Source organism: Vipera berus (genome assembly GCF_964194415.1).
Source record: "Vipera berus genome assembly, chromosome: W".
Lineage (NCBI taxonomy): Eukaryota > Metazoa > Chordata > Lepidosauria > Squamata > Viperidae > Vipera > Vipera berus.
In genome coordinates this window covers 51786642-51798883 of record NC_138210.1, presented here as the reverse complement: position 1 = coordinate 51798883, position 12242 = coordinate 51786642, and the positions used below count along the sequence as shown (strand labels likewise).

Below are 12242 nucleotides of genomic sequence, written 5' to 3'. Positions count from 1 at the left end.
AGTATCTGGAAGAGTCCCTGGAAGTCAGGGGGGCTCAAGAATCCTAAAAGTCGCTCAGCCAGCCCCTTTGCTGCCATGTAGCTCAGGCGGGCTTGGGTCAGTGCGTGCTCTGCATGGAAACAAGCTAGCTGAAAAAAAGTGGGGAGACAGATCAACTTGGAGCCCTGTGCTTTCCTATGGAAGACTATTCCTGTAGACAGGTAGTCCTTGACTTACAACATTCGTTTCGTGGCTCAAGTTACAACAGCAGTAAAAAAAAGTGACTTATTTTTCACACTTATAACCATTGCAGCATCCCCATGGTCACATGATCAGAATTTGGATGCTTGGCAACTGGTTGATATTTATGATGGTTGCAGCATCCCGGGGTCCTCTGATCCCCTTCTGACAGGCAAAGTCAATGGGGAAGCCAGATTCACTTAACAACCGTGTTATTAACTTAAATGCAGTGATTCACTTATTCACTTAACAACTGTGGCAAGAAAAGTCAAATGAGATGAAAATGAGATGAAACTCACTTAACAACTGTCTCGCTTACTAACAGACTTTTGAGCTCAATTGTGGTCGCATGTCGAGGACTACCTGTAATTGGTTTATTGGTTGATCCTTTCGCCTTTTCACTTTCATTAATACTACTTTCACATATGGACATTTAAGCAAGTAGTCCTCGACTTACAACTGTAATGGCGCCTGCCCATCAAGGTTATAAATTGTGGTGGTCATAAAACGAGTCGGTCACGTGACTGACCCAATTATACTGACCCTTTTCTGCAGTTTTTAAGCAAAACACTGTAGCTGTTAAGCCAACTAATGGTTTGCTATGGGTGTGGTTTTGCCGAAAACTGGACATGCCGATTTTCAGCAAAACCATTGCAAAGCCGGTCACGTGACCCTGGGCCTCTGCAAATGACTGTAAATGTGGCTGTGTTGCCAAGTGACCAAAGTTTGGTCATGTGACTGCAGGGGGCGGGGTGACTGTCAGAACTTCAGATTCAGGTCGCACATAGGCCCAAGGTAGGTTCATGAATGGTTGCTAAGCAAGCAGTCGTAAGTCGAGGACTAACCTGTACCCTCGTATCTTACGCTGCACAGAATTCTTTTCTCATTTCAGTATTACTGTTTGTATGAATAGGTTTCAGGGATAGAAGGACTGGATAGCTTTGGCTTATGAATAAATGACTTTTATTCCTTTTGCACAGTTCCTAGGCTCGCTTGCTACAATTGGAAAGATGGTACAGGTAGTCCTCAACACACAAGAGTTTGTTTAGTGACCATTCAAATTTACAGTGGCACTGAAAAATGTGACTTACGACTGTTTTTCACAGTTACACTCTTTCCAGCATCCCCATGATCATGCTTGGCAACTGATTCACACTTACGACCGTTGCCATTTTCCAGGGTCACGTGATCACATTATGTGACCTTCTGACAAGCAAAGTCAATGGAGCTGATGGGGCCTCTGAGCATAAGCCAGGGGCCTCTTATCTGTGAGATGCTTCCAAAAAGAGGTTTCTAGCTCATCTTTTAATAGTAAAGGGATCTAGGAGATCCTGGCCAGCTCATCCTATGGAAGGGATAAGGTTGAATTCTGCTAAGAGCTGTGTGCTGATGCTAAACCCAATTCTGTTTTTGTCAACTTCGAGGGACCAGATAAAAATGATTTTAAAAAAACAACACTAAGTATTGCATAGCTTTTAAAAATTCACTTAACAACCGGGTTGCTAACTTACCAACTGCAGTGATTCACTTAACAACTGTGGCAAGAAATGGGACAAAACTCACTTAACAAATGTCTCAACAACAGCCATGTTGGGCTCAACTGCGGTCGTGAGTCGAGGACTACCTGTAAACCATTGTGGTTTTAAAGTTGTTTTATGATGGGCCACGACTAAAAAATAAACAAATCTTTGAATCCTTTCTCTTTAACCAGAGAGAGAATTCTCACTTGCACAGACGCCAAATGTTTCTCCTCTTTAGCGCCGGGCTGGAAAGTCAACCGGACGTACCTGGGCAGATTTTTGGGCTTCCACAGAGACCTGGACCATCTGGGCAGTACCAGCCACGGTGTTGACAAGCAGCTCGGCCATGGTTTCGGAGATTCTTGGGGCAAAATCTCCCGGGAGGCTCTGATCAGGCTGAGGAGGACTGTTCATCTCCAAACCGGAGCTCTTTTCCATTTTGGATCTTAAGGAAAATGGTTTGGGGTGGGATGTGGGGAATGGATCCTGAAGGGTCTGGATGAAAGCTGAAATGGAGGCTGAAAGGGAGAACGTTTCTTCACTGGGACTGTCAAAGGAGAACTTTTGAGAAGAAAACAAGGCCTCCTCTCAGCAGAAGGAATGACCAGGCCAGGCGTAGGCAACCTTGGCTCTTTTATGACTCGTGGACTTCAATAGCTGGCTCAGGAATTCTGGGAGTTGAAGTCCATGAGTCATAAAAGAGCCAAGGTTACCTACCCCTGGACCAGGCCATAATAGCAATAGCACTTAGACTTATATACTGCTACATGGTGCTTTACAGCCCTCTTTAAGCAGTTTTATGGAGTCGCATATCGGCCCCAACAATCTGGCCCCTCATCTTACCCACCTTGGAAGGATGGAAGGCTAACCTTGAGCCGGTCAGGATCAAACTGCTGGCAGTCGGCAGAATTAGCCTACAATACTGCATTCTAACCACTGCGCCACCACGGCTCTTATAATGCTCTACTTTTGAGGCATTCTCTTTGGAAAAGCCTCTTTTCCTCCTTAACACCATTTAGTCTGGAGCAGACGTGTCAAACTCCCGACGTCACGTGACGTCGCGCAACGTTATCGGGACGGTTTTGCCATTGCCGGCAATGGGGTGGGCGCGGCTTCCGAATTATGCGTTCGGCCTGCGGGCTGGCAGTTTGACACCCCTGGTCTGGAGTCTAAAGACACTGAAACTGTTCTGTACCAGCCTGCTACCGGCCCTGCAGAAAAGGCAGGGACAACCCCTTTTACAAGAAGGCAAGAGGCTGGAACTAAGCCTGCCAAATTTATGGATACAAAAGCAAACAGAACAAGACACGAACCATGAAACAGGAGCTATTCAAGCGGTTGCCTTCAGCAAACCAGCCCTCCCACGCATTCCCCTTTTACACAGTTCAGGGCGTGGCTTCTCTCTGCCTCCTTCCGAGGTGCCCCATTGCCTTCCTCTGTTTACTCCTGATTGACTGCCTCCTGCGTCGGGCGTCCTTGAACAGGGCCAGCTGTGGGTCATCTTCATCCACGCTGTCAGGCTCACACAGCTGGGTCTGCGTCGTGACCAGGTGGGAGGGGCCTGGCTGAGGGCTCTGTGGAGCCTCAATATTATTCTCAGCAAGCTCTTCAACACCCCCCTCCTCCTCCTCTGAGTCGTCCGACCCAACTGCCGAACCCACAGGCTGACCCTGAATCACAACAGAAACTAGGTTTAACTATAGTAACAGTCCTCCTCAATAGCACTGCTCCAAAGAATCCCCATCGGGATTTGTGTGCTCTGCTGCGTCAAACTTATATTCTGCATTTCAGGAGCAGCTGTTTGGCCATAGAAATTAAAAGTCCTCCAACAAAACATCAGCAGGAATCATTTGACTTTGCTCCTTTGGACTGAATGGAGCCGATGGGGCCTCTGAGCATAAGCCAGGGGCCTCTTATCTGCGAGATGCTTCCAAAAGGAGGTTTCTAGCTCATCTTTTAATAGTAAAGGAATCTAGGAGATCCTGGCCAGCTCATCCTATGGAAGGGATAAGGTTGAATTCTCCTAAGAGCTGTGTGCTGATGCTAAACCCAATTCTGTTTTTGTCAACTTCGAGGGACCAGATAAAAATGATTTTAAAAAAAACATTAAGTATTGCATAGCTTTTAAAATGTTAACAATCTTATCTTTGGCAAATGTTTCCATTTCTTGCTGATTGACAATTTTATTTATTGTTTTGCTTTTTGTCCCCCTGCCTCACCCCCAGTATTTTAAAGTATTGTCAGCTATTTTTCAAGTGAGAAGAAAAATAGATTGTCCTCGGCACTGTCCTTGCCCAGAAAGAAATGAAGTAAAATGACTTTGCTGAATCTTCCGGGTCTACTTCTAAAGGAAGTTCCTAGTCCTCATGGCACCAGAGAACTTTGAGATGCCCAGACAATGGAAGTTAGCAAAACCTGTATACACACACACACACACACACACACACACACAGACACACTGCTTTGTTATTTCTGTGAGAATTTTGTCTTGGACTCTTGATCACACTGTATTCTATTTTACTGCCGTCAGTCTATTTTGTTTCATTTTATGATTTCTGTATTGCTAGCCACCTGGTCATTTTGCTGTGATGGGTAGCCATACCAATTCTTGAAACAAATGGAAAAGCACGCCTATAGAAAACTTAGAAACTGGGGTCAAAAACCTCAAGATAAGTTTACTAACAATTAATTAAAATCTTATCACTTGTGCCCAACTTTGGACACCTATTTGTTCCATGGAAGAAGAAAATAATTATTTGCAGATTGTTTAAGTAATATTACATTGTAAATTGGCTGCTTGCTTCTCTAGTGCTTTTAGATAAAGGAGCATGGCTGAATGAGGGTAACTAGTGAGGATGAAAGGGATTTCTGTAAAATATAGCAGGGAAAAAAAGTTAACATGCCAGCATGATGGTGTGGCCAAAACTCCCATCTATTTTTTTTATGCACATTTTGACCCTACCCGTACAGACACCCCTCGCTGCTACACCAAGATCTTTGAACCACTGCTACAGAAGAGCAAAAGCTAGATTTACTCCATGCTTTGTTTACCTTTGGGAAATCTTGCAGCTTGGATCCCGATTGTAGGGTTAATTGGGAGAGCTGCGATTTTCCGCTGTCCAGGACGGGAAGGTAGCTGCTAAAAGCACAAATCCTTCCCCTTTATCCTAAAGTGACAGGCAGAACACAACCACGTGCACACAGGGTCAGCATGCCGTGCCTGAAATTCAGATTCCCAAGACTGATTACAGGCACCAATCGGTCCTGTTGTTCCGCAATATTATGACGTAAGATCCAGCAGATTTCAAACATCTGGCATTTTTTTCAAGGGCCCAACGGAACAGGAAGTTGGGACTTTGGCCATGCCAAGATGCTTGGCTGTAAAGAGAGGAGAATCTGCATTTGGGAAATGTACACAGTCACCTATCTTGGATGTAGACACAAGCCCTCTTGCCCACTCAAACACCAACCATCACCCCTTTCCTCATCTGGTGCCCCAGTGTGGGAGGTGGAATGAAACCAAGCTGTGTCTCCAGTTGCTTGCCAAACTGCCGGGATGCTGTTACCATGGGAATGCTTCCAGAATCCAGTTGCTAGGTGACGGAATTCCTTATCATGCAGAAGGACCGGAACTTTTGCAAACTGCCACACAGGACAGATCTGCAGAGACACAGCAGTTCCAGGATGCTGGCCGTTGAGTCAGAAAACGTACTTCAGAAAGGAAACGAAGAAGCTCACGATTTCAAGCGAGGACAGCAACTTTTCAGGGCTGAGAAGAAAAGGGCTGTTGAAATGTGCCAAGGGCTAATAGAACAGAATATTTGTAGTTCAGGGTTCCTCGGTGCTCTGTGGGTTTGGATCTTTTCTTGCAGACGTTTCATCACCCAACTAGGTAACACCATCAGTGTTTAGTAGGGTTTGAGAGAAAAGCCCAAGCTCAGAGAGAACCAAGCAACCCACAGTTTTAGCATCTGGTCTCAAAGAAACCTGCTTGAGCCCTGGAGTTCTCTCCCCCGCCCCCCAATCAAAAGACGAGACACTCTTTTTTTTTAAATATTCAACATTTTTATTAAAAGATTTCTCACCCCACCCAAAGCCTCTCTCATTGGTAGCCTTCTAGAAAGCTACCACCTTTGCGTTCTCCTTCCATGTTTGCTCTCCTGTGTAAGATTGAAGCTTCCCCACCCCTCCCCTTTCTTTCTTTTTTTTTAAAAAGTGTTTTATTTTCTAATACATTCCATAGGACACATATGTCTAAGTTTCCCCGCAACATTTTTCTTCATATATAAAAAAAGACATACACACACACACTCACATTAGTTTTTAATCACCCACACAGAGGGAGACAGGAAAAGAAAAGGGGGGCGGCGGGGCAGCACAAACAAACAAACAAAAACAAAAAAAACAAAACAAAAAAAACCCCAGGAAGAGGAAAACTGTACATGGGGAAAGTTATGGCACCAAAAACAGGAAAAAAAAGATTATCATTATTATTATTATTATTTTTAGAAACATAAGGATTATTATAATACATCAAGCCCCTCCAGCCGTATCCCTCCCTGTTAACCCCATTTCTCAGTCCCAGGCAGGCAGGAGAAAGAGATCACTAAACGTCTTGAAGTCATCGAAGATCCTTCCTCCTCCTCCCTCCCACCCTCCCCTCTTAAACAAAGGGGGCCTGATTCAAGTAGAAAATGGACTTGCCAAATCTGGGAGAGGGTTCTGGGAAAAAAATCCACCAGACAAGTTGACAGTGGAGGCAAACTTTGGGCCCGAGGGTTGCGTTGGGGGAAAGGAGCACTGTGGAGATTTGGGGAAAAAATGTTTTTTTTTTAATTAAGTTATGTTTGGTTAGGGAAGGAGATGTGCTTCAGCTGTCTTGCACTGGGGGGAGGGGGGGGGCAAAATTTCAGGTTTTTGTGCAAGAACACAAGTTTGAATGTTTTTAAGAGGAGGAAGAGATGAACTGTTTGGCCCTTCCTTCCGAGAAACTCCCGATATTCTGCCGTCCCAAATTTGGCCTCTTCCCAGTTTTGCACATGGGATATCTTGCAATAATACCCTCCTACTGCTCTGAACGCTTTTTCTGGAAGCCTGGGTTTGAATGAGACAAACATCCTCTCTGCTCATTAGGACAGATGTCTCTTTCTAGAGCTCCAGAATTACTTCTCTTCCTACTCCCATTTTGAAGGGTTGAGAAACTTGAAACTTTTCTCTGGGGAAGAAAAAAACAACCAACCCCAAAGCTTGGTCCTTTGTGAAATGGGTAGCGTTTATTCTTCCTGTGCCTAGCTAATCTGAGTCTTATTTACAAAAAACAGCAGATGGGAGTTGGTGAAATCCTCACTTTTGCTCACTTTAATAACTGGTCGGAGTCAGCCTAGTTCAGGGGTAGGCAACCTGGGCTCTTTTATGACTCATGGACTTCAATTCCCAGAATTCCTGAGTCAGCATAGCTGACTCAGGAATTCTGGGAGTTGAAGTCCATGAGTCATAAAAGAGCCCAGGTTGCCTACCCCTGGCCTAGTTAGATGACCTCCCAACAGGGAAAATAATTGTAACGCATACAAAACTAGTCTCAGAAGTTTACCTCAGAGGCCATCTGACATCTAGTTCTCCAAGGGGCATTTTAATTTACTCAACATTCTCCCACTTGCAATTTAAAACAGGAAAGTTCACCACCAGCTTTCCCATCATTATCTGCTGTCACTGGATAGGACCTTGACATTTTTCTCCGATGGAACTCTCTGCTGGATTAACTGCTAGAAGAAAAGAACTTTCTCCTGCGGCAGTCCTCAGTACTGGCCACCATATATTATTACTTAAAATCCAAACACTTCAGTGTCGTGAAGGAACGTGAGAGCCCATGCTTCACAATTTGCAAGCACTGCAAAGATCTCCCTACAACAGTCATGCTGATCCTGATGCCCTCTAGAGAGGTTGAGCTGTAGTTCTCTTTAGCCGTTCCTGGCTGGGGCTGATGGAAGTTGCAGTCCAACTTGTCTGGGGAACATCAGGTTGGAGAAGACTGTTGTGGTTTCTAGATTTTAGTGGGGAAGGGGACAGGAGGAGAATGAATCCCAAGTGACCCTCATTACCAGATTAACTTACCCTCATGAAAGAAATTGGGTTTCAGTTCTCTAGTTCCTGTAAAATGCACACCCTTGCACAATATTGATTTCAGCCTTTCTTTTGGACAGAGCACCAAGGAAGGTCAGGCAAATCCACCAAATAAGAAATTTACACTATTTAGTAAACCTTTCAATCGGCTGATGGGACCACTTCGGTCTCATCCTGATTGTTCTTAGGTTAATTAATCTGCCTGCCTTTCAGCGGAAAGGAAGGGAGGCTATGTTTTTCAGCCCGGAGTAGAGATAGCTGGCATTCAACATCATTTATTAGGTCAAGTGGTCCCTGATCTCAAACCCTAGACAGACAGCCTTGAGGTTTGATCATACTGGGTTATTCTGTAATTTACAGAATGGATGTATGGCTTGAGAAGAAGAATGTGTAGGAACGCAGGAAGAAATGAGATGACAATGGCACTGTGTACAATCTGAGCCAACCAAGTAAAATGCTCGACTCAGCTGGGTCCCTGAACTCTGCAAACGAATCTCGTTATGTGCAAATATGAACCCGGGTCTGCAGAGCTGCAGATTGGAAGGGACTAACGTGAGCAGGGAAGGTGCCAAGGGTGTGAGAGGTGACAAATATGGAGAAGACAAAAAGGCTTGAAAATGGTAAGGTGGGCAAACTGCATCTAAAACAACTCGGAGGAGGTAATTTCATATCAAGGTTAGTTGCATCAGCACTAAGCTAAATCTCTTCCAGAGATCTAGATTGTGATCAGGGAACTAAATGTGCTATATGTGCGTGTTTGGGGAAGAGCTCCAGTCCAAGCCCCTTGTTACAAGAATTGTTAACTGTTGGATGCTTCTTCCATAAGAGAGGAGAGGGAGGGAAGAAAGACAACGTTATAAGATGAAGGGTTGACCGTTAACAGATGATCCCCAGACTAGGGTGGTCTTAGGGACACATCTCAAAACAGACAGTGGGGTTGTGGAAGGAGGGCACTGATTAATATCTACATTCGGATCATGATCAGGATAAAAAGAGCTGAAAACCCATTTGTTCTCCCCATCATGCGGGACCAGCATGATGCCAAGACACGCTCCAGACCTGGAGTAGGCCCCTGATTGAGAAAGAGAAGGCAATGCAGATTAAGAGCCCAGAGTAGCCTGTCCTATACATTTCCCTCTCCCATCCGTGGGCTAGAGTTAAGTTAAGGAAGGTACACGGAAGCAGATTAAATTCTGTCATCTCCTTCTGTCTGTGAATTTGGACAGGAACAAAAGCCAGTGTCTATGCCCAAGATGCAAAGTTCTTCACTTGTCACTCTGAAAATTTCTAAGCATGCAAGATTAGCCCCACCATCAATGCAAATCCAGGATTTTCTCTAATTTCTAGGCCTGTTCGTTCCTCTCGCTAGCCAAGCTGACTGAAAGGAACCCCTGGCCTTGGGAGAGGAAGACGCAGGGTTTCTGGCTGCAGCAGCCCCCAATTACACCCACAAACAAGCCACAGTGCACAATTAAAAATTCTGGATTTGTTGAATTGTGGGAGTGTTTTTTCTTTTTCTTTTTCCCTCTTCTAAAGAGAAGAGACTACTCAGCCACACCCTGAAGAGATAACTTTATCTCCATTGCCGGAACACTATTCTCGGTCTGTCTTCATCTACAGATTGTGGCGACGCTGGGGGAGCAGCTGACAGCCATCAGGGACACAAGAATAGACTGCCAACATCATGTTCGCAGCTTCGATGTCTCTATCCATTTGGCGGGGGATAGGAAACCACGATCTGAGGAGGCCCCAGCTATGCTCCAGAGGACGAGAATTCAACCTTCCATCTCACAGTCCAACCTTCTCCTGGTGATTGACAACTCAAAAGGCTACTGATGATGACCGAGAGCCTTCCACTGTGGTCCAGTTTCACAGCATCTCCCATGTTTGTTTGTTTTTTTAACTTATCGACCCCGGATAACATGCCCCGCCTCCCTCCCTTTTTCCACCAGCCAATCCCCCATTTGCCTCCAGCCAAGTCTCCCTGTTCTCTACCAATCACTTCACGAGTAGGAAAAATGTGACCCGTTGAGGATGTGAGAAGTGACGCTGGCTGAGCGGCTGATGCCCTGGTCCGACTGGCCGCCAGAAGCTGTGCGCCGCAGGGGTTGGGGGCTGTTTCTCAGCATGACCACATTGGAGCGGCCACTAGGAGCCGAGGAGGAAGAGGAAGAGGAGGAAGGAGATGAGGACGGGGGATGAAGCCAGGCGGAAGGGGGCGGGGCAAGCATGGGAGGCTGCCTCCATGCGTGAGGCGCACCAGCTGTATTCTGAACTCCATGGCTCCAATGGGAGCCGCTGCGGGGAACCGGGCGGGAGGGCCAGGGCTGAGGAGGGGCCGTGTAGCCTTGGTTGAAGGCTTCAGCTGGAATGCCTGTGAGTGCCATATTGCTGAATCCCAGACGCATACTTTCAGAGTCGAAGGCTTCTATCTCCCGGGCCTGGCGCTCCAAGAGGCTACGGATGCGGTCGGAGCGTTCATTCTGCAAGGCCAACATCTCCTCTTCGATCTGCAGAAGGAAACAGAACAACAACAAAAAAATAATCCACCATGATCTCAAGTGGAAGAATCCACAAACACAACTTGCTCGGACACCAGGGCGGCGGTGAGAAGCAGCCCTCTGTCTCACTCGGTAGCCAGCAAGGATGCGCTGCGGATAACCTTCAGTTTACGACCATTCATTTAGTGGCCATTCAAAGTTAACAACGGATCTGAAAAAAGTGACTGGCTTTCACACTTACGACCGTTACAGCATCCCCACGGTCATGTGATCAAAATTTGGGCGCTTGGCAACTGGCATGTACTTATGACTGCTGCCACCGTCTTGTGTGTGTGTGGGGGGGTGTCATACAATCACCGTTTGTAATCTTCCCAGCCGGCTTCCGACAAAGTCAATGGGAGAAGCCAGTTTAGTGAAGCCAAATTCACTAAATTCACATGATTCACTCAACAACTATGTCAAAAAAGTCAGAAAATGGGGCAAGGGTAACCTGCTTTGCTTAGCAAGAAAAATTTGAGGCTCAGTTGTTAAGGAGAGAAACACCTATATCAAGATTATTGAAAACTGGATTCAATAGCACCCTGTCTTTAAGGCATGCAGGAAGTTGGATAAATTGCTTAATGAGGAACTGAGAGCTAGCACTTAACACTTATCTGTCCTAAATTAGAGGTAACAGAGATTTCTGGCACTTGTCCCCAAAAGAGGACGTGGGATGTGGCATCTGTATACTCAGATCCTCACAGTTTCAATCTTGAAACTTCATAGCTGAAACTAAAGAAGCAAAAAAGATAACGGAGATAGGACGTTTAGCTCAGATTAATTTTTTTAAAAAAACCCCCACTTCAGAACAAAGCAACCCTATTTGCAAGAGATTTCGCAAGATTCTTAGGAACGCAAATTCCTCAGGAATTGAGGAATTAAAAGTGAAATAATTGCTTTTGTCATGCTAGAGCAGACATGTCAAACTCGCAACGTCACGTGACGTCACGCAACGTATCGGGGCGGTTTTTCCATTGCCGGCAATGGGGTAGGCGAGGCTTCTAGATGACGCATCCGGCCCGCGGGCCAGCAGTTTGACACCCCTGTGCTAGAGTCTCAGGAGCATCACAGTCGGATCCCCTGCAAAGACAGGAGGAGCGTGTAATTGGAGTGCCCCGAATAATGCTTATTCCCAGCTTATTTTTCTATGTTAAAAAGAAAAGGAATTTTGTGCTTTATGAAAGCACAGTTCAGCATTGTTTTGCTGCCATGGCTGAAATCATCTTGGCTAGTAGGGAACAGGAGGTGTATGTCTCTTGTTATTCAGAAATGTGGACAAAACCTGACCCACGAATGCCTCCGATTCATTGTACGAGGAAGAGGAGTTCTAAATGCAAAATAGAAAAATGGCGTTTCAAAATGGTTGCGAGCAGAAGGAGAGAAGTAACTTCATTTCAGTAGCTGTAGAAGTACAAAGCTGCCACTGATCTGAAGAACAGAAAATAAAAGAGGATAATCCTAAAATTCCACTGAGTTTTTCTTACTCAAAGCAGCCATACAGATAGTGCTCGACCTGCAACCCTTTGTTTAGCGACTATTTGAAGTTACAAAGGTACTGGAAAAAGTTACTTCTGACTGTTCCTCGCACAAGACAATTGCAGCATCCCCACGGTCACGCGATCAAAATTTGGGGGCTTAACAACGCAGCATCCCAAAGTCACGTGATCGCCATCTGCAACCTTCCTAGCTGGCTTCCAGCAAGCAAAGTCAATGGGGAAAGCCGGATTCTCTTAACAGCTGTTGTTACATACTTCACAACGGCGGTGATTTAACAAACCACCGTGGCAAAAAAAGTTTACAAAATCACGTGGGACACCCTTAATAGCTGCCTTGCTTAGCCATG

The 12242-nt window shown here is 45.6% G+C and overlaps 1 protein-coding gene across 2 annotated transcripts in view; it reads right to left on the bottom strand.

Annotated features, from left to right (window-relative positions):
- Positions 1 to 5809: 5809 nt before the first annotated feature.
- LOC308676485 (serine/threonine-protein kinase TAO2) overlaps positions 5810 to 12242 on the bottom strand; it is a 46380-nt gene continuing 39947 nt past the window's right edge. For both annotated transcript variants that reach the window (XM_081342297.1, XM_081342298.1), the window contains one exon: positions 5810 to 10369. In XM_081342297.1, the coding sequence (XP_081198423.1) occupies positions 9863 to 10369 (507 nt within the window). In that variant the 3' untranslated portion in view covers positions 5810 to 9862. The remainder of the gene's footprint in view (positions 10370 to 12242) is intronic.